This window comes from Capra hircus, chromosome 6 (assembly GCF_001704415.2).
Source record: "Capra hircus breed San Clemente chromosome 6, ASM170441v1, whole genome shotgun sequence".
Classification (NCBI taxonomy): Eukaryota; Metazoa; Chordata; class Mammalia; order Artiodactyla; family Bovidae; genus Capra; species Capra hircus.
The window spans coordinates 111,459,708-111,481,561 of record NC_030813.1 but is presented as its reverse complement, the minus strand read 5'-3'; the positions used below and the strand labels follow the sequence as shown (position 1 = coordinate 111,481,561).

Sequence of the window (21,854 nt, the reverse complement as noted above, 5' to 3'; positions counted from 1 at the left end):
TCCATGGGCTCGCAAACAGTCAGACATGACTGAGTGACCTTCATATCACACTTTTCCTACTAACACCCTGTTGTGACCTGATATTCCACAATCTGTTTTGTGAGCCCGGAAGACAAAAAGCAGTGTCCTCTAAACTTCACATCTCTTATGCTGTGATTTTAAGTTTTGCTACCTGCCTAGTCATGCATATTGATTCCTGAGCACCAGAGAAATCAGAGAGCAAACAATCTGTAGGGATTGCCAAGGATAAGAATGTGTCCTAGGTTCTGGAGGCTTCCAAGATAAAAGAGGCAGACTCTGTCCTTGAGGGATTTCACTCTGATCATTCTGATCCCCACATTTTGTGATAAACCTTGCAGTGGCCTTATCATTTTTCAGATGAGGAAGTTGCTGAAGAATATTCAGGTATCTGCTTTGGGTTACACAGAGAGTATCTATGTTGAAATCTGTACCTAGACTGCTTGAATCTAAATCTGGGATCTTTTCTCTCTCTCTCTCTCTTTTTTTTTTTTTTAACATTCTCCTTTTATTTATTTATTTATTTTAAAATTAAATATTGGGGTATAGCCCATTGACAATGTTGTGATGGTTTCAGGTGCACGGCAGAGGGACTCAGCCATACATACACATGTATCCATTCTCCTCCAAACCCCAGTCCCATCCAGGCTGCCACATAACAGTGAGCAGAGTTCCCTGTGCTACACAGTAGGTCCTTGTTGGTTATCCATTTACAGTATCGCAGTGTGTACATGTCCATCCCATGTCCATGTCCATGAGTATCTCCTCCCCTCACCCTTCCCCCCTGCTGCTGCTGCTGCTAAGTCGCTTCAGCCGTGTCCAACTCTGTGCGACCCTGTGGACAGCAGCCCCCAGGCTCCTCTGTCTGCAGGATTCTCCAGGCAAGAATACTGGAGCGGGTTGCCATTTCCTTCTCCTCCTTCCCCCGTCAGCAACCATAAGTTCATTCTCTATGCCTGTGAGTCTGTTAACATAAAGTCTTTCTCTGCGTCTGTGAGTCTGTTTCTGTTTTGTCAGTCAGTTTATTTGTATCATGTCTTTTTAGATTCGGCAGATAAGGGACCAACTCTGTGATCTCTTGCTGTGTCTACTTCCAGCTTTTTAAATATCCATCGCTAAGATCTGTCTGGGTGTCATCAGGTTTCCTGTGAATTAAAGCTACCCGGGACTGGTGGTGTCTGGGCTGACCTCCTCAAGGCTGGGCAAGGCTAGGGTGGAGACACCTTTTCTTGTGGCTGCTGCTCCAACGCCAGCCACTTAATGCTGCGCCCATGAGTCCCAGTCCCATTCCTAGGCTGATATGTGCCCCGTGAGTCTGAAAGAGCCCCCAGGTGGGGGAACTTAGCCGGCTGGAATCGCTGGCAGAGGCAGGCGGGGCCACAGCAGCCCCGTATTCCCCTTTCAGTCTGCCCATCATAGCGGGCTCTCCTGGGTGCCTTCAAGTGTCATTTTTGCAAGTTGATCTCAAATTCCTTGAAGGTCCTTTTGTAGATGGGAAGGGATTTTTATCCCCCACTGGTCAGCCCAGCAGGTGCCTCTGTTCTGAAGCGGGCTGTGTTCCTAACAGACATGAAAACTAACAGAGATACCCTGGTCCAAGTGAACTCTGTCTTAACGGACATGAAGCATTCATCTGCGTATCTTCGCACCAGCCTGAGAGATGTGAAAACAAGCATGGAGCAAACGCTCACGGATCCCCAGTGCTCCTTACCTGCAGTGGCGCCCACGTGCAACAGCATCAAGAAGTCTCTGAGCGTCCTGGATGGCAGTGCCAATTTTGATCACGTGAGGAGAGGGCAGTCCTGCTCCAGGGAGGTGTCACTGGGACGGCTGGGGAGGGTTCAGTGTGGTTCATCCACCAGGAGACTGGTGGCCGGGGGGAGGGGGGATCTCTGTCAGCCTTCCTGGTGATGTGGCCACCACGTGGGAATGGCTGCAGCTGGAGAGAAGGGAGGATGGGAAATGCTCCCTGAGAGTTCTCTGCCATTCGTTGCTTGAAACGTATCAGGATGAATGAGCTGCCAAGATGGCGCCAGTGGTCAAGAATCCGCCTGCCGATGTGTGGCACCCAAGAGACGCATCCTGGGGTGGGGAAGATCCCCTGGAGAAGGGCACAGCAACCCACTCCAGTATTCCTGCCTGCAGAATCCCTTGGACAGAGGAGCCTGGTGGGCTACAGTCTGTGGGGTCACCAAGAGCCAGAAATGACTGAGCGCGCACCACCACCCTCAGAATGAATTCAGCTCCCCACCATTCTTCTTTCTCTGTTTATTTTACTTTGACAATTTCAGTGTGTATGTTTTTAAAAATATCGGCTATATTCCCTGTGTTGTACAGTGGATCCTGTAACTCATTTTATCCACAGTGCCCTGTACCTCTTCATTCCCAATCCTGGCACTGCCTCTCCCCCTTCCCTCTCTGCATTGGGACCAATGTATCTGTGATGAATTCAGCTTCAAAAATGAAAAAGGAAGCAGAATGCCTTTTTGCAGACCTTTAAACATTAAAATGTGCTTTTAAATGATAGGCCTGGTATGTTAACCACAGAGACCAAAATATAAGGTAATATCTCACAATCCCAAAAAGATTAGGAAAACAAAGGCTTTGAAGCAACTTGAAAATACAGAATTCTGGGATGTAGATAAAATAATCATAAGTACTTATATTTTTAATGTTTCATTATAGTGATATGTACCTGTATGCCTGCTCAGTCATTAAGTCTTGTCTGACTCTTTGTGATCCCATGGACTGTAGCCCACCAGGCTCCTCTGTCCATGGGATTCTCCAGACAAGAATACTGGAATGGGTTGCCATTTCCTCCTCCAGGTGATCTTCTTGTCCCAGGGATCGAACACGCATCTCCTGTGTTGGCAGGTGGCCTCTGTAGCACTGAGCCATTGGGAAGCCCAGTGATATGTACACGTCACACTTACATAAAATGATGTTTTAATATAGATTTTTCTCACTGTCACATTTCGTGAATCAGTTTTATTCAAACACTTAACATTCAATACTGTGTTGAATCTACTACAGTAACTTTTGTTGTCATAGAACAGCGATATGTAGGATATATACTTGCATCTAAATTCTTTGAAATTGAATCCTTTGGGGAGTAACTTTTAATTGTGATGTGCTTTAAAAAACATGCGGAGAATTTGTAACAATGGTACCAGTTTCCCTGCCTACATTTTTTTTTACCTAGATTCACCAGTTGTCAACACTTTGCTCCATTTGTTTAATTATACTATTTTATCCATTTATCCATGTACCTGTCATCTGTTTATACTATCGTCTATATGGGTACAACACTACGCATTCTGCTCTTTTCTCATTTAGAGGAAAGATGTAGACATCATGCTTTTGTACCCTTAAATATTTTGATGTGTTTCCTAACTTTACATAATGATTATGACTACCAAAATTAAGGTAACATAATACTGATCCAATACCACCAAAATTTGTATCAAAATTTGATGATTTTTCTAAAAAAAAAAAGCGCTTTAAAATTGATTTCTCTTTCCCAGTGCAAGGTCTGGTCTGGGGTACACATTGTCTTTAATTGTCATGTGTCTTTGGTTCCTTTAACCTGGAACAGTTTCTCAGTCTTTCTTTGGTGACACTGACATTTTTGAAGACTGTTGTGGTTTCACTGCTAAGCCATATCCACCTCTTGTAACCCCATTGACTGTAGCCTGCCAGGCTCCTCTCCATGGGATTTCCCAGGCAAGAACACTGGAGTGGGTTGCCATTTTCTTCTCCAGGGTGTCTTCCCGACCCAGGATCAAGCTCACGTCTCCTACACTGGCAGGTGGATTCTCCACCACAGACCCACCAGGGATTCTCTTTATAAGGCTATTTTTCAAGAAGCTGTTCACAACTGTATTCAACAATGTTTAGTCCTGGTATTCAGTCGCATGTGAGGTCACATGTATTCAATCTGTGTTAAATTTCTTACCCTCACTTTGAGCTGATTGCTATGGGAGACCTCCAAACATGTAAAATCAGTACTTGTAGGGTCTATTCTGAGCCAATGGTTTTCCTCCATCAATATGCTGTTGTTCAGAAGAAATGTAGGTCACACCCTTTATAATATAGATGTCTCAGGAGTTGAATTTAAGAAGATCCCTTGCTTATGACAAAGAATTGGGGGTGTGGGGTAACCACCTGGCCTTATACTTTGTTTTATAAAATTTCAGCTCCCGTCTTTGGATGGACACATTACTCAGCTTGATGGACTTCTTCAAACAGATTTGTCCAGCCTGGTCCAAAAGGTATGGTCTTTAGAGAAAAAAAACACACAGCAGCTTATTTTAGATGATTTTCAAGAGTAGAGTAGTGCATAAGGAACTAGGTAACAGCGAAAAAGCAGAGACATTCATGAGCCGAGTTGCCAAGAAGGGTGATGGATATTGTTCTCCAGGACCAGATGGGTGTCATGGCGGACGTTGTGCTGGTTCTCACTCAAGGCGCTCTCACACTCTGCCAGGGAGGCAGCCGTGTGGTGCCCCTCCTCACTTCTGCTCATGTGCAGACTCTCTGCTCTGCCTGGCATTTTCTTTTTTTCTCCCTGTCCTTTGCCCAGCTTCTTGGGCTACTAGTAGCTACCTGAAGTTTTATATTTCACCTTCTCAATGAGGCCTTTCCTGGGCATCTTGACCAGATCAGAACCCTTTTTTAATACACTCTTAGAGCATCGCAAATATTCTTTGTTAAGCTCCTCATCACAGTGACTATTGCTTTCCTGTCTTGGTTGTCCCACAAGACTTTAAACCCTAAAAAATGACAGGGACCACCTTGGTCCAGAATACTGGAATTTCCCCAAGAGCTGAAGAGGGGAGAGAATAGCTTTATTCTCAACTCCATCCTTTAAAGCATGAACATAAAAGAAGTCATCAGCTATGTATCAACACTCATCTACATGTGCTAAGGAAGTAAGTGTCCCCTCAGACAAGTCGTTAGAAACTCTCGATCTCTGCATGCTGACGTCATCTTATTTGTTAAATGAAGGAATGGAATCAGAAGATCTGTAAATCCTTTTCTAGACATTAAACCTCTTGTGATGGTTGACCTCCCCAAGTCCAAACACAGATAAGTGTAGAGGTCAGGTGCACCAAAGCCACTGCAAGTGCCAGTGTCCTGGGCGGCTTAGCTGCTGTTGAGGAAACGCAAGTCATGAACCTCCCTTTCGTGGCATCAATGTTGCTAAGCTAAAGTGGGAACTTATTGTCACCACAAATCTTATAAAGTTTGTAACTTAGATTGTTGTTGTTGAGTCGCCAAGTCATGTCCGACTTTTTCCCACCCCATGGACTGCAGCATGCCAGGCTCCTCTGTCCTAGGGATATCCCAGGCAGGAATACTGGAGTTGCCATTTCCTTCCCCTGGCGATCTTTCTGACCCAGGAATGGAGCCCACGTCTCTTACATGTCCTGCATTGGCAGGCGGGTTCTTTACCCGTGAGCCGCTTGAGAAGCCTGGACTTCTATAAGAGAATATCATAGACCAGGTGGTTTATAAACAATGGAAGTGTATTTCTGACCAGTTCTTGTGGCTAAAGGTCAAAGATAAGGTTGCCAGCCTGGTTGGGTTCAGATAAGGGGGACCTCTTCTAGGTTTTCACATTGTATCCTCAATAAGTAGAGAGAGTTCTCTGGGGTCCCCTTTGCTGCTGCTGCTAAGTCGCTTCAGTCATGTCCGACTCTGTGCGACCCCACAGATGGCAGCCCATGAGGCTCCCCCGTCCCTGGGATTCTCCAGGCAAGAACACTGGAGTGGGTTGCCGTTTCCTTCTCCAATGCGTGAAAGTGAAAAGTGAAAGTAAAGTCGCTCAGTCGTGTCCGACTCTTAGTGACCCCATGGACTGCGCCCCACCAGGCTCCTCTGTCCATGGGGTTTTCCAGGCAAGAGTGCTGGAGTGGGGTGCCATTGCCTTCTCCGGGGGTCCCCTTTAACAGGGCACTAATCCCGTTCATGGAGGCTCCACCCTCATGAGATAATCACGTCCCAAAGACCCCACCTCCTAATTCCATCACTTTCGGGGTCAAGATTTCAACATATACATTCCAGGGGGACAGACATTCAGTTGGTAAGAGGTGGTAATCACTACAGTGTTCCCAGCAAATGTCTAAATACACCAGCAGACAGTTAAGGAACACAAATTAAACCCCTTCTAGACAGAAGTCTGGCTCTCTAGGTAAGTTGCTCGGAAATAATGACATTGTCCTTTCGTGGATTTAGCCCAAGAGTGAGAGAGCGTGGCATGGCTGCTTTGATTTTCATTTGAGCCTCACTGCAGTCTGTATTCTTTCTAAGTTGTGTTTTAGGACATTATAGTTCTCCCTGAGACTAGATCTCCAATTTTATCATGCAATTGCTTTGGAAAATAAGATTCTGTTTTTAGAGTTTCACTTCATAGCTACATGTGGTACACTGTACAGATCAAGGTTTCTTAACCGCAGGGCACTTTGACTGGTCCAGTACACTGTGGAGTATGTATTAGCATCCCTGGCTGATGCCTGACAATGGCAAGGACATTATCAGTTGTGATAACCAGAACATCTCCAGACATTGCCAGGTATCTCCTGGGGGACAAAGTTGCCCCCAGCTGAGAAACACTGGGATAAATACATGGAAACATTTAACATGAACTGAAAATTAAAAACTTTTCATGGATACGAATTAAAGCAAGTCCTCTCTAAAGGGGAATATTTTTTTTAGACTTTTAATGACCATGTCGTGATCATTTCATCCTTAAGATAAAGGTTGGATTTTGCTTCTCTGTTCCATTCTAAGCTGAACATGAATGCTATGAAATGCTCTTCTACTTACTCTGTATAATGATTTTATTTGAACCTTCTTTAGGCCAATGAATCTCTTTCTAACATACCTGAGGAAGTGCAAAATCAAACCAGGGACTTCATAACAGGTGAGATTGCCAGTTAGAAGTAATTGTGTCTCCTTGTTAAGAGTTGGCTGGTTAGCACAAAGAAATGCATTATTAAGAATTGTTCTTTTTCCCTCTTTAAAAAAAAATATATTTTCTCACTAAAACCCCAAACTACAAAACTAAATAATAAGTATTTCAGTAATGCTACCTTCACCAAATGATATCAATTTAAAAAAATAATACTTAGCCACAGATTAACATCCTCCTATGGCTGGAAGCTGCAGGGCTGAAGGTCAGACTGTGATGATAACCTGGCAGACGCTGTAAGGGCCAACAACAGGCATAGCTTACGGTCTGGAAGGTCAGATCTGGGTTGTTTTCACTGTAAATGTATTTCCTAAAAGAGCTTAAAATTGATTTTTTTAAAGGAACGCTCTGTCTAGGGACTTATTTTGTCTCTTTAGGAAAACATTGGTCTGCTTCTGAGGCTGACGTCATGCTGCCCTAGGGTCTTAAGGTGCTTACCCTTTTGGAGAGGCAGAAGTGATGTCAAGAGAATCCCACTGATCTCAAGCAGCCAAGTCACAGGTGGAATTCAGGTGGTCATACCTAGGGTGAAGTACAGAGAAAGGACACAGTATAAACAATTCTTTGTGCAAGAGTGTGGAGTCCCCTGGGCTGTCTGCTAAGGGGACGCATCTCTGAAGCTGTGTAAGGCTATCCGCTCTCTTTCTTTAAATCATCTTCTTAGTGCTTCTTTTTATCTGTTGATGGTGAAGTGAAAGTCGCTCCATCGTGTCCAACTCTTTGCAACCCCATGGACTATACTATCTAGGGAATTCTCCAGGCCAGAATATTGGAGTGGGTAGGCTTTCCTTTACTCCAGGGGATCTTCCCAACCCAGGGATCGAACCCAGGTCTCCCGCATTGCACGCGGGCTCTTTCCCAGCTGAGCCACCAGGGAAGGCCTGTTGATGGAGTGGTTTTAAAATGCTGTGTTGGAGGTTTTTTTTTTTTTTTTCCCCTAATACTGCTTTTTCAACCCATTAAGACTTTGAGTAAAAAGGATTTTCTCCTACTACATAGTGCTTTGGATGTTCTGTGGTTTCCCTTCTGTTTAAGATTCCCTTCTGTTTAAAATACTGACCTATTCAAGACAGAGTTCTGGCTTTCCTATGCCGGCATCTGAGAGATAACCCACACTGTACATCTGAGAGCCACTTGCTTACTAATCTCTGTGTTTACTCTTTTTGTTTCTTCTTCCTGGACCTCCTCTGCCAATACGTGCCACCCTCCCTTGTAAGTCTGGCCAAGCAAGGCGCGCAGTTTGCATGCGCGAGGCCGGGTGTACACACTGCCATCACCTGAACACGAGCCAGAGTTTTCTTGGGTCTGAGCGAGCGCCCCCTGCCGCCCCAGGTTGAAGACGAGGGTTTTCATGTCCTTCCCAAACAACCTGTAGTACCCATGATTGCCTGCTGTGTGCCCGCTGCTGCTGGGTTCTGGGGATGGGAGGTAAGGGAGGCATGACCCCTGTGTACCCTGCAGCTGGGCATGACCCCTACAGCTGGCTTTTACCACCCTCTGGGAACCTAGTGAGGTGTGTGCAAGGGATCCAGTGGCCGGAGAGAATAGTGGAAGGCTTCCCGGAGGAAGCAATGTCCGAACTGAAGAAGGTATTTGTTGAGAGGGCGGCAGCTCTGTACAGTCACAAGGCTGCGGAGTGTGGGGAGGAACACAGCGGAGAAGCGGAAAGGGCCCGATTCGGAGACGAGGAAACGTCGCTTAGGAGAGCGGGTATCTATATGCCACGTGTTCAGTTCAGTTCAGTTGCTCAGTCATGGCCAACTCTTTGTGACCCCATGAATTGCAGCACGCCAGGCCTCCCTGTCCATCACCAACTCCCGGAGTCCACCCAAACCCATGTCCATTGAGTCAGTGATGCCATCCAACCATCTCATCCTCTGTCATCCCCTTCTCCTCCTGCCTTCAATCTTTCCCAGCATCAGGGTCTTTTCCAGTGAGTCAGCTCTTCACATCAGTGGCCAAAGTAATGGAGCTTCAGCTTCAACATCAGTCCTTCCAGTGAATACCCAGGACTGATCTCCTTTAGGATGGACTGGTTGGATGCCATGTGTAACAACCCCCAGAAACCTCAGGGTGAACAAAGAGACCTGGAGGACTTCCCTGGTGGCGTAGTGGATAACAATCTGCCTGCCAGTGTCGGGGTCATGGGTTCAAGCCCTGGTCCTGCAAGAGCCTGAAAACTGGAGTGCTCTGGGGCTTGCGAGCCACAGTTACTGAGCCTGAATGCTGCAGCTGCTGAAGCCTGTGCGCCTTGTGCTCTGCAGCAAGAGACGCCACCGTGACGAGAAGCCTGCAGACCTCAGTGAAGAGTAGCCCCGTTCAACTGGAGGAAGCCCTCGCAAAGCAAAGAAGACCCAGGGCAATCAAAAATAAACACATTAATTAATTAAAAAAAGAGACCTACAGAGTCTCCGGGTGGAGGGTCCTGGGGTCTCTAGGCATGAGTCATGTGGATGAGACGTCCACCCACTCTGACTCCTAGGAGCTCCTGAAGAGTCACACGGAGGTGAACCACACAATTTCAAACAAAAAGTTTCCACCAGTGTGACGTCATTTCCTTTCGGATGGTGCTCCCAGCTCCCAGAAGTTCACCAGGAGCCCTGGGTCGCCTCCTGAGACCTGCCAGTCTTGGTTCCACTGCTGCAGAGACGTGTGTCTGCCTTTCAGAATCAGCAGACCTTGACCAATGAGTATGTTTCTGGGATGTCCCCCATCAAGAATCACTGTGGATGAGGCCCCCTTCAGGTCTTAGTGAGTGGTCACGGTCCCCACCCCTGCTGACTTTGATCCCAGGACCTGCCCTGATGATTACACACATTCCAGAAAGATGTAACATAACCTCCCTGAGAGATTAGGATGCATATTATTAGAAACTGACCACTGGGAATAGTACTGCTTTTTGCATGTAGGAGACACAGGTAGACTTTAGCAATTTGTATGAATCAAATACAATTTTAACAGAAATGTCACTTGAGGTCATGTGTTCAAAAAATTGTTCCTGGAAAATTACTGTGTTCCTCAGTGCTATTTTGTAGATGGAGGGATTCTTATATTATTAAATAGTTTTTTTTTTTTTTTTTTCAAAATCATTTAACAGAAGCTTTACAGGTAGGTGAACCTGAGTTTTTAATCACATTTCTCGTACTTTCTGAAAAACAGACATATGGTCAAGTGATTTAACCCCTATGAGCCCAGCATCCCTGTTAGTGAGTTGGGAATGAGAAATGAGTTAACAAATGCCTTATCTGCTGTAGGCACACAGTACACTTTAGTCACTTGGTCCATTTTGCTTTTCTTTTTTTCAGTGAAATAAGTAGAAGAAAACTCTGGCTTGATTTCACACCATGTCATTTAAGTCAGTTCTCATAGCTTGCTCTTCTGTTAAACAGTTGCTTTTCAATAGACTTGGCTGCATTCATGCTGCTTGTAGAATCTTCTCATATTTTAAACATCTGCATAACATGGGAGGAGCTAAAAGTGGTTCAGGCTTTTCAGTTAAGTTCCAAAACTAAATGTCTTGTCTCCTCTATGAAAACGCATAACTGAGGCGTCTTTGTTTTCAGAGTTTAAAAAGACCTTGAATTCCATTCAATCTGATGTCAAGAATATAAGCACAAAGATTCCTATTCAGAAGACACTGTCGAGTTTCGTCCGTTACATTAATAACTCTGAAGATTATATCCTCCACTATTTACCCACTATGGAAGAATGCGATTCATACAGGTCAGTGCCTTCTTTGAGCTTTTCTACTACGAGCATGGAACTTGCTGGGGAGTGGGGTGAAAATCTGGCGATATAACCAGGATAATCTTAAGACAGCAAATTGTACAAAGAGGCCATAAGGTGATATGTGTTCACCCTAGTTTAAGTTCATTTAAAAAGTTTTTCACTTCAGCAGCATGTATAATAAAATTGAAACCATGCTAAGAAGACTAGCATGGCCACTGTGAAAGGATGACATGAAAATTCATGAAGCACTACATACGTGTATGTATATATGTACGTGTGTGAATCAGTTCAGTTCAGTTCAGTCGCGTCCGACTCTTTGCGACCCCATGAATTGCAGCACGCCAGGCCTCCCTGTCCATCACCATCTCCTGGAGTTCACTCAGACTCACGTCCATCGAGTCTGTGATGCCATCCAGCCATCTCATCCTGGGTCATCCCCTTCTCCTCCTGCCCCCAATCCCTCCCACCATCAGAGTCTTTTTCCATTGAGTCAACTCTTCGCATGAGGTGTCCAAAGTACTGGAGCTTCAGCTCTAGCATCATTCCTTCCAAAGAAATCCCAGGGTTGATCTTCAGAATGGACTGGTTGGATCTCCTTGCAGTCCAAGGGACCCTCAAGAGTCTTCTCCAACACCACAGTTCAAACACATCAATTCTTCGGTGCTCAGCCTTCTTCACAGTCCAACTCTCACGTCCATACATGACCACAGGAAAAACCATAGCCTTGACTAGGCGGACCTTAGTCGGCAAAGTAATGTCTCTGCTTTTGAATATACTATCTAGGTTGGTCATAACTTTTCTTCCAGGGAGCAAGCATCTTTTAATTTCATGACTGCAGTCACCATCTGCAGTGATTTTGGAGCCCCCCAAAATAAAGTCTGACACTGTTTCTACTGTTTCCCCATCTATTTCCCATGAAGTGATGGGACCAGATGCCATGATCTTCATTTTCTGAATGTTGAGCTTTAAGCCAACCTTTTCACTCTCCTCTTTCACTTTCATCAAGAGGCTTTTGAGTTCCTCTTCACTTTCTGCCATAAGGGTGGTGTCATCTGCATATCTGAGGTGATTGATATTTCTCCCAGCAATCTTGATTCCAGCTTGTGTTTCTTCCAGTCCAGCGTTTCTCATGATGTACTCTGCATGTATGTTAAATAAGCAGGGTGACAATATACAGCCTTGACATACTCCTTTTCCTATTTGGAACCAGTCTGTTGTTCCATGTCCAGTTCTAACTGTTGCTTCCTGACCTGCATACAGATTTCTCAAGAGGCAGGTTAGATGGTCTGGTATGCCCATCTCTTTCAGAATTTTCCAGTTTATTGTGATCCACACAGTCAAAGGCTTTGGTGTAGTCAATAAAGCAGAAATAGATGTTTTTCTGGAACTCTTGCTTTTTTGATGATCCAGCGGATGTTGGCAATTTGATCTCTGGTTCCTCTGCCTTTTCTAAAACCAGCTTGAATATCAGGGAGTTCACAATTCACGTATTGCTGAAGTCTGGCTTGGAGAATTTTGAGCGTTACTTTACTAGCATGTGAGATGAGTGCAATTGTGTGGTAGTTTGAGCATTCTTTGGCATTGCCTTTCTTTGGGATTGGAATGAAAACTGACCTTTTCCAGTCCTGTGGCCACTTCTGAGTTTTCCAAACTTGCTGGCATATTGAGTGCAGCACTTTCACAGCATCATCTTTCAGTATTTGAAACAGCTCAACTGGAATTCCATCACTATTAAAGACTGGAAGTTCTTGAGCCAAATAGTCAATTATTTGCAATTTTGATGGCTTGCAGAGTCTTGGTTATAGTTATCTAAGGTATGTAACAGGATTTTAAAATTTGAAAGAAATTAGAGCATTCAGATAATATTTTTTTCTTTATGCATATATAAAGTAAATACGTGGAGGTTGGTTCTTACGGAAAGAGCATCCTTGAAACCAGCGGATTGTCTGAAGCTGCTGTGGATCCCAGCTGTTTGTCCTTTAGAAAAACGCTAATGGTAGGATGTGGTCCGGGGAGATGCTGGTGGGCATATCTCAGACAAGAGCTTGGGGGAGGACAGGACAGGAGAGACTCATGGGCTCTCCAGGATCACATGAGAAGTAAGATGGGATCTCTGCTCTGAAAGGCTCAGCCCCACGACCACTGCTGGAACTCTTCCAGCTGCCCAAACCCAGGAGACTCCAGAGACCACCATCCCTACTTGGAATATTTATTATGCAGGAGCACAAGATAAATAGTGAGACAATAACAGTGCTTGCTAGCCTTTAGGGAAGAGTCGCAGTGTGCCCACCAGGAGCTCTCCATATAGCATCTCACAGAAACCCCCTGGGTTGTGTTGTGTTTATAATGCTGTTTTGTTGAGACTCAGGGAGGTGAAGTGACTTCCCTCCCTGAGGGAAGACTGAGGACAATGTGGCAAAGGTGGGTTGTCAACTCCCACCTGACTATGCCCTTACTTATCGCTGTGTATCAGCCCACCTTTTCCTACCATGTGGCTTGGCCACCCCAGCAGGTGTCAGAACAAAGAATAGAAAGTGAAGTCGCTCAGTCTTGTCTGGCTCTTTGTGACCCCATGGACTACAGCCCACCAGGCTCCTCCGTCCATGGGATTTTCCAGGCAAGAATACTGGAGTGGGTTGCCATTTCCTCCTCCAGGGGATCTTCCCGACCCAAGGATTGAACCCGGGTCTCCCCCATTGTAGGCAGACACTTTACAAACAAACATAAGACAGACCCTTTCCCAATGGACTTGAAATCTCATTAGAAGTCAGAGTGGTACAGATGGGAGGAACGGTGCCATGATCTGTCTACATACCAGCTCCCTTCCCTTCCTCCTCCCGCACCCTGAGACTATAAGCTTATTTTAAAAAGAAATTTAACAAAGTAGATGAGGCATGCATTAACAGTAAAAGATCCCTGAGGCCAGAGTCCATGGCTTATTTAAATTTGTATCCTCAGGATCTGGCACAAAACGTCACAGAGTAGGTGCAGGTGGCTGTCCTTGGGATTCTTCAGGCAGGAATACTGGAGTGGGGGCCTTGCCCTCCTCCAGGGGGTCTTCCCAACCGAGGGATCAAACCCTCTTCGCTTAGGTCTCCTGCATTGACAGGTGGGTTCTTTACTGCTAGTGCCCCCTGGGAAGCCCATTATTAATAATGATTGAGTTTATTCTTAACTGAATGAAAAACTGCAGTGACAGCTTTTGTTGCAGAGTACATGCTTTGTTTTTTAGCATTTTAAAGATTGGGAAGTATTTCTATCCTTGAACACTCCTGGGTTGCTGTACATTCGAGGAATGCCAGCAAGACCTAACTGAGGATCCCTTATCCTTGAGCATCTCACAAGACCTCCCATAACGCTGAGACCCCCATTCTGCAGGCATTTGATTTGGGATGGGCCTAAAATTCTAAGGGCTTCCCAGGTGGTGCTAGTGGTAAAGAATCGCCTTGCCACTGCAGGAGTTGCAGGAGACACAGGTTGGATCCCTGGGTCGGGAAGATCCCCTGGAGTAGGAAATGGCACCCCTCTCCAGTATCTTTGCCTGGAGAATCCCATGGGCAGAGGAGTCTGGTGGGCTACAGCCATGGGGTCACAAAGAGTCAGACACAATTGAGCATGCACTGTTCTCACTTGATGTGAAAATTTCTAAAATGTTCAGTGCACTCATCAAGTAGAAGGTATCTGCCTCAGTAAGGAACACAGGTTACTCCCCACCCCCCTGTCCCTAGTATTCCTAAAATCACAAAACATTTTAGATAAAAGACCAGGGGAGCCAGTCCCAAATTCTTATCTGTTGTCTATCATGATCTGTCTGCATCTCATCCTCTTTATAATAAATACTTGCAGCCTCAGGAACCTTGAGAGAACTGAAAAGCCTTAAGGGGCATGGTTTGGTTGTGTTTGGTGGGGGAAGTAAGTCAGTGTTAAGCTTGGCTTGTCCTGGGTCCACCCTCAATAACTCTCTGAATACGCAGCATTCCAACCATCATTACCCTTTTCTCTAACACCCTGATTATCCACACTTGTAGCCTCAGGAACCTTGAGAGAACTGAAAAGCCTTAAGGGGTTGTCAGTTGCCTCGGAGAGGCTGAGTCAACCCTGCTTCCGGGCCCGGTGGATTAAAGCGAAGGGAAAGAAGCGATAATCCCATGACCTTTGAGAGCTCTTTGAAACCAGGATACATGTTGACTTGGTTGGGTTGGAGGACTCTGGCCGGAAAGGGGTCTTCTCACAGCGCGCTCTCCCTCTGAGGAATGAGCAGGACTCTGATGTTTGACTGCCAAGGGTAGCATGGACCCCTCCCGCCCGGGTCCAGCACTATTGTGTTGCGATGACGTCCCTGCTCACGTGTGCCTGCTCTGTGCTTGCCCCCCCAGGTGGCTGGTTTGCTTGGTCGTCGTCTGCTTGCTGACCCTCATCTTGACTTTTTATCTCCTGGGCTTGCTGTGTGGCACGTTGGGCTATGACCAGAATGCCACCCCAACCAGACGAGGCTGCGTCTCGAACACCGGGGGCCTCCTTCTCATGGTGTGAGTCTCGGTCCTTCCTTGGTCTGTGAAGGGTGGAAACACAGGGTGGGGACCGTGGTGTGACAGGGACCCGGTGGCCTCCGGGCCAAGCACTCTGGGTTCCAGCGACAGACAGCGGAGACTTGATGTGATTATGCTTTCATTGGTTTGGGAAATTCCATTAAGCATAAAAATCAAGGAAACTCTAGGTCAGTGGCACTTTGAGAGACAAGCTTAAAGTGCATCTTTATACGGATATTCATGTGTGTATGGAAGGTTCCTCCACAAAGCAGCTATCAGGAAATTATTTCCAAGTTTGCTTTCTTAATTCTCACTATTTTCCCCCATATCTGTCTCTCTTTCTGGGCTTCCCTGGTGGCTCAATGGTAAAGATTCCACCTGCCAAAGCAGGAGATGCAGGTTTGATCCCTGGGTTGGGAAGATCCGCTGGAGAAGAAAATGGTAATCCACTCCAGTATTCTTAACTGGGACGTTCCATGAGCAGAGGAGCCTGTCGGACTACGGTCCACAGGGTCGAAAAAGACTCGCACATGACTTAGCAACTAAAGAACAACAGCATCTATCTATCTGTCAATCTGTCTACCAGTCCGTGCATTCACCAGATAATTTCTGAAGGTTGATCTGACAGCAGACACTGTTCACTCTGAAGCTCTAGAGACTCGATTTAGAACAGAGATTGAGGAGCCAGCACCCTTGGGAGTTAGACAGGTCGCCTGTATTAGTGATGGGATCAGATGTGAGGTACCAGCAGGTGCTAAATGTGACGCGGACTGGAGCTGTTATCCCTGTTTCAGTCAGATTCGCGTCCAAGTTCCTGTCTTTGTAAAGAAAACCGTTTACTAGCTTATAACAAACCAGAGGGGCATGTGCTGGATGGACGTGGAGGTGGAGCCAGAAATGTAAACCAGTGACCAGGGGTAAAAGCTCGGAATGCTTCCCAGAGGGGAAGCTCTGTGATATTCTCTTTTCCTATAAACTCCTGGGAATGAGTTGGGGATGGTGGTGATGAGGCTCCAGGGGAGGGTTAAGATTTAGAAGAGGTGTTTTGGGCCATAGGGAACCAAAACCATAGCCATTTCTTTACTTGTGTCTACAGTGACATGCATTAATTTGCTTTTTTAAACTTTAGGTCACTAATCTGGCTACTTATGAGCTGTGCCTCTAAAGCTAAGGCCACTTGTGTAAAGCTTCAGGCTTCACTGTAGTACAAGCCTTTATTCACGTGAATGCAGGCACATCAGTTTTTGTTTTATTGAAGTGTAGTTGATTTACAGTGTGTGTTAATTTCTGCTGTACAGCAAAGTGACTCACATGTATACATTCCTTTTTATATTCTATTCGGTGATGGTTTATTCCAAGATATTAAATATAGTTCCCTGTGTATACAGTAGGACCTTGTTATTTATCCATCCTAAATGGCATAAATTGTATCCGCTGACCCCAAACTCCTAGCCCATCCCTCTCCCTGCCCTACCCCCTCCCCGAGCAAGCACCACTCTTTCTCTATGTCTGTGAGTCTTTCTGTTAGGTTCATTCGTGGGTTTTTTTTTTTTTTTAAGTGAAGTTTTAAAAAGAACCTTAAAGCTAAAGACATGGAAGTCTGCCAGAATTGGATAAAGCTGGACAGAGTTCCACCCATGAAAATCCTTCTTGCTCACATGCCTAAAATTCAGGAATTAAGCCAACAAGGAAGAGTGTATTTGCCCAGCCTTTTGTTTAAATGTCCACAGCTACAGACAGAAGATTAATTTAATGTTCAGAATTTAATAATCCTATCACTTGGCTATTTTGTCATATTTTCATGTGGATTTATGTGTTGTTGATGCATCTTTTTAATTATTGAAGGGAGGAAGTAAATTGCTCTGAAAAGGTTCAACTTTCATAAAAGTCTATTCTACTTTTGGGGGGGAATGAAAGCAAAAAAAAAAAATGTGATATCTAGCTCCAAAAAAATAAAATAGAGTCATGAGCAAACTGATGGGCGGCTGAGAGCCACTGTAGTGTGGATGTAATGCTCACGTCTCAGGTTAAGGGATCTCTAAAGGGTTAGAGTCACATGCAAACCTATGACTTAGGAGCCATAGGACCCATCTCAGCAGTAGGGGAAAGGCTGGTAGCTGTCACTTGCTCTCAGATGCATCCTGGGTGGTCTGCACCCTGAGGGTGTCTGCAATTTCTTTTTTGTCCCATCGAAGCCCACCCCTCAGCATGGCCTGCTTTGCTATGCTTGGCAGAATGCTGCATCTTTTGAGACATCTGGTCAACAACTGGATGGACTCCTCAAACTAGGAGAGTGCTGTTTCTTCCTTCTAATCACTGACTTGCTTGTAGAAATGAGAAAGAGTATGTTTAGTTCAGCTTCAAGCCAAAACACCACCTGCTCTTTGAAAGTGGTTGATACTGTCCAATCAAGAACACGGTCTCTCTACCAATCAAGCAAGAGTCCTTGTCTCCCAGGAGGATCCAAGTGAAAAGATCTGAAAGGAGGAGTCCTGGCTTCTCTGTGGTCCTGTGTCTTCTGAGGCTCCAGCGAGCATTGTAGGGGCTGAGTGGGCTGCAGTGGTGAACGTCCATCTGCCACACCACAGGGCTCTCCCCTCTTTAGAAATGAAAACAGGAAACCCCATGGACACCCCATCCTCCCCTCTAACTCACCTCTCTGCACAGACGTCTTGAAATGAAGACCTGCGTCTGATGCCCGTTTCCTGGTCTCCCACCTCCTGCCCAGGCCGAGCCACCGTGGTTCCTCGCCGGTCACTGTCACGTCAGCAGTGACCTCTGCGTCTCCAGTCCAGTGGACTTCTCTGAGTCCTTCTCGAACGTCACAGCAGTGACGGAACAGCTGCCCCTCCTGTAAACACGCCTTAACTCCCAGTGACCTCACACCCTCCTGGTTTCCTTCCCACCCTCCTGAGCCTCCACCTTGGTCTCCTTTGCTGACTGTCTTTCTACCACTTCTTGCTCAAATGGTGAGGTCCCCCCAGGCCCAGTCAGTCCTAGGCTTGCCCCTGCCTTCCCCCGCAGCCCCAAGGATCAGTCATCATTTCTAAGCCACTCACTCCCTAAAGTAGGTCTGTAACCCAGGCCTCTGTGCTCCAAACACCAAACTGCATCTGCACAGCATCTCCTCTGCCATGTCTCCCAGAAAACAGGACCTTGTAAAAGTCCATCCTCTCCCCCTTTCCCTGTCCCTGCTGCTGACGAGCCCTGGTGCACCCTTCCTGTTCCCTTCCCTTCCCTTCCCTTCGAGAGCATGAGTATTCACCATATCCTCCTGTATCTTCCTCCCGGTTCAGCCCTCTTTCACCCTTGACTCCACTCCACCACTCCCAGCTGCAACAGGCCCCCATCTGGGGCCAGAAAGAGCCAGCTCCCTGACACCCTCCACTGCGGGCACCTGTCCATCCACCCTTCACACGCAGCCAAGAGGGCTTGTTTTTACAGAGAGAAGTCGGGGCATGTTCCTCCAATGCTTAAAGACCTTCAGTGGCCTTCCCTCTGGGGATCCTCCAGGCTTCCCCGCTGGATGCCCCTGCCTGCCACCTTGGGCTGTCCCTCACAGCGCTGCTCTGTCTGCATCCCTCTCAATATCTGAATACATCTGCCCCTTTCAGACTCCCCAGAGTACATTTCCTGCTGCCAACTGAAAAAAAAATGCACCCCCTAAAAGCTGAGAATTACAATGTATTTGGCAGACAAAACTGAGGACTTAAGGCCGGGACACAGCCTCTCAAGTCGCTCTGAGGGAACCTCTCTGAAGAGGTGAGGGAGGAGCCAGGCCACAGAGGAGTTTTTCTGACAAAGATCTGGTCCTCTGAGCCTCCGAAGATGAGTGCTAATTAAAGAAAACCACATGGGACTGGTCTCTCTGGGTCCGAGTGACTTCACTCAGTATGTTATATGATGTTGCTTCTGTGGACTCTTAACAAAACAGGGTACAAATGAACTTTTACTTATGAAACAGCAATAGAGTCATGAATGGACTAAACGAATGTATGGTTACCGGGGAGTAAAGGGAGGTGGGATAAACTGGGAGACTGGGGTAGACGCACGCATACACTACGGTATATAAAATAGATACCTGATAAGAACCTGCTGTATAGCTCAGGGAACTCAACTCTGTGTTCTGTAATGGGCTATATGGGAAAAGAATCTAAAAAAGCAAACAGTGGACATATGTGTAGGCGCAACTGATTTACTTTGCTGTGGTACACCTGAAACTAGCCCAACATTCTACAACTTAAAAATAAAATCTTACAAGGCAGGCAGCGTGTCTGCAGAGTCATCTCAAAAAAAAAAGAAAAGAAAGCCAGATAGTCTGGGCTCACTGACATCATCCCTGCGACGAGCGCCTCAGCTATCTTCCCGAGTCTGCAGGGGGCGTCCTTTCAGGGTGGCTACAACGGGTGGTGGCTAGAAGAGGGGGGCATCCTGTTTCTATACTGAGCCCCCCAGGGCTCACCGTTGGCACGGGTGTAGCGTCTTTTGTTTGCTGATAGGACAGGCAGCATTTTCCCCGGACACCAACTTATAGCCTCCTCCTCACCGGACAGCCTCAGGTGACCCCAGGTCCACATCTGCACCACAGTGCCGGGCTGCAGGCAGGCCAGGGACCCAGGGCCAAGTATCCCCTTAAGATGCACCTTGCACTTCCTGTCTACATCCCTGGGTAGGCTGAACCGAGGTTAACCTGCCGAAAGCTGACGTCCCAGGTCCTTTTATATGTGGACTAGGTGGAATGAGTAAGTTCTGGTAACGGGGAATAACTGCCTGCAGAATTATTAACTTTTTTCCTGTTTGTTTGTTTGGTTTTCCAGTGGGGTTGGATTCAGTTTCTTCTTTTCTTGGATAGTCATGACCATTGTGGTGCTGACTTTTGTCGCTGGTGGAAATATGGAAACACTGGTCTGTGAGCCTTACAGAAACAAAAAGTTATTCCAGGTAAATATGGATTGTGTCCATTATGAAGGGCCTGAGCCAAAGCTTTTATCCCGCCACCACCCCCCTTCCTGCCCCGTGCCTAGTGGTCGGAGAAGGCAATGGCAAGCCACTCCAGTCCTCTTGCCTAGAAAATCCCATGGATGGAGCAGCCTGGAAGGCTGCAGTCCATGGGGTCGCTAGGAGTCGGAAGCGACTGAGTGACTTCACTTTCACTTTTCACTTTCATGCATTGGAGAAGGAAATGGCAGCCCACTCCAGTGTTCTTGCCTGGAGAATCCCAGGGACGGTGGAGCCTGGGGGGCTGTTGTCTATGGGGTCGCACAGAGTCGGACACACTGAAGTGACTTAGCAGCAGCAGCAGCTGCATGTCTAGTGGGTTTCTTCAAGAGTAAAAAGATGAACACCTGGTTTGTACTCAGTAGGTTGAGACTCCATCTATTTGACAGAGCAAAAAAAAAAAAAAAATATGGCAGTACAGGTGCCCCTTGAACACCAGGGCATTGACAGTGACGATCCTCTGGGCATTCAACTTATATTCAGCCTTCTGTTCACATGATTACTCCATATACCCTTCCTCAGATTCCACCAACCTCAGACCACATAGCACTGTATTATTTAGTGCTGAAAAAAATTCACATAGAAGTGAATCCTTACAGGTTAAACCCATGTTGTTGAAAGGTCAACTGTATTCTTTTTTAATGTCAGTGAAATCGATACCAGGAGTTAAGGCTTACTCATCAAAGCTGGTTGTCATATTCGGGGAGAATACAGTTCTTCTCAGAAGTAGTTCCCTAATGTGGAACATCAAAGGATAAATTTTCCAGGTTCCTTCTAAACTTCAAGAGGTTTCTGATATTTCAGAGAACTTCCCAGATGACAGTTTCCCACACAGATGGTGGAAGGGCCCTAAATTTGCAGTGAAAGAGGGGACTTCCCTGGTGGTCCAGTGGCTAAGAATCCACCTGGCGATGCAGGGACTCAGGTTAGATCCCTGGTGAAGGAACTAGCATCCCACCGCCCGTGGGCAACTAAGGCTTTGTGATGAGCCCACGAGCCACACCTCGAGAGTCCGTGGGCTGCAGCAGCCGATAAATAAATCTGCAAAAAATATTGACGCGAAGGAGACTGCTAAATAGCACACCTCACGGGTCGTCCCTGGTGGAGATCTGACGAGGTAGTTGAGAATTAAATGTAGACTTCACTTTCTCCCTCTACAGCCAACTACTTCAGGTTTTAGGGTGCTGTATCCAAGTTTAGCTTCATTAACTAATGAAATTGTTTTGATCTACAGGTCTGTCTTCTCATTTTGACTTTCCAGTGTTTTTCTCCCTATTCTGATTTTAAAAATGTGTTTCCACTTCCCTGTTTTATTGTACACATTCGTCCACCTCATCTGCATTATAAAATCAGATGAAGGACTCCTAAGATAAACCAGTTGCTGTGGAGGTATTTTAATTCCCCAGTTGGTTGGTTCAGCAAAACTCAGTTGGGAGCATCAGTTTGTCACACTCTCTCCGTGTGGCCCGACTTCATCATCTTTTATTCTACATTAAATTGTTAAAAAAGGAATTCTTAAAAAGTAGAGGAGAATATTTGGAAAAATGAGGGTGTTTCCCATTTGCACTTCTCAAGTATGCATACAGTCATGTACTCATTAGTCCATC

General features: G+C 46.2%; 1 protein-coding gene across 5 annotated transcripts in view; it reads left to right on the top strand.

Annotated features, from left to right (window-relative positions):
• Positions 1-21,854, top strand: part of PROM1 (prominin 1) — a 126,861-nt gene that overhangs the window by 78,467 nt on the left and 26,540 nt on the right. For all 5 annotated transcript variants that reach the window (XM_018049750.1, XM_018049752.1, XM_018049751.1 and 2 more), the window contains 6 exons: positions 1,586-1,803; positions 4,215-4,289; positions 6,880-6,943; positions 10,555-10,714; positions 15,097-15,249; positions 20,067-20,190. In XM_018049750.1, the coding sequence (XP_017905239.1) occupies positions 1,586-1,803; positions 4,215-4,289; positions 6,880-6,943; positions 10,555-10,714; positions 15,097-15,249; positions 20,067-20,190 (794 nt within the window). The remainder of the gene's footprint in view (positions 1-1,585; positions 1,804-4,214; positions 4,290-6,879; positions 6,944-10,554; positions 10,715-15,096; positions 15,250-20,066; positions 20,191-21,854) is intronic.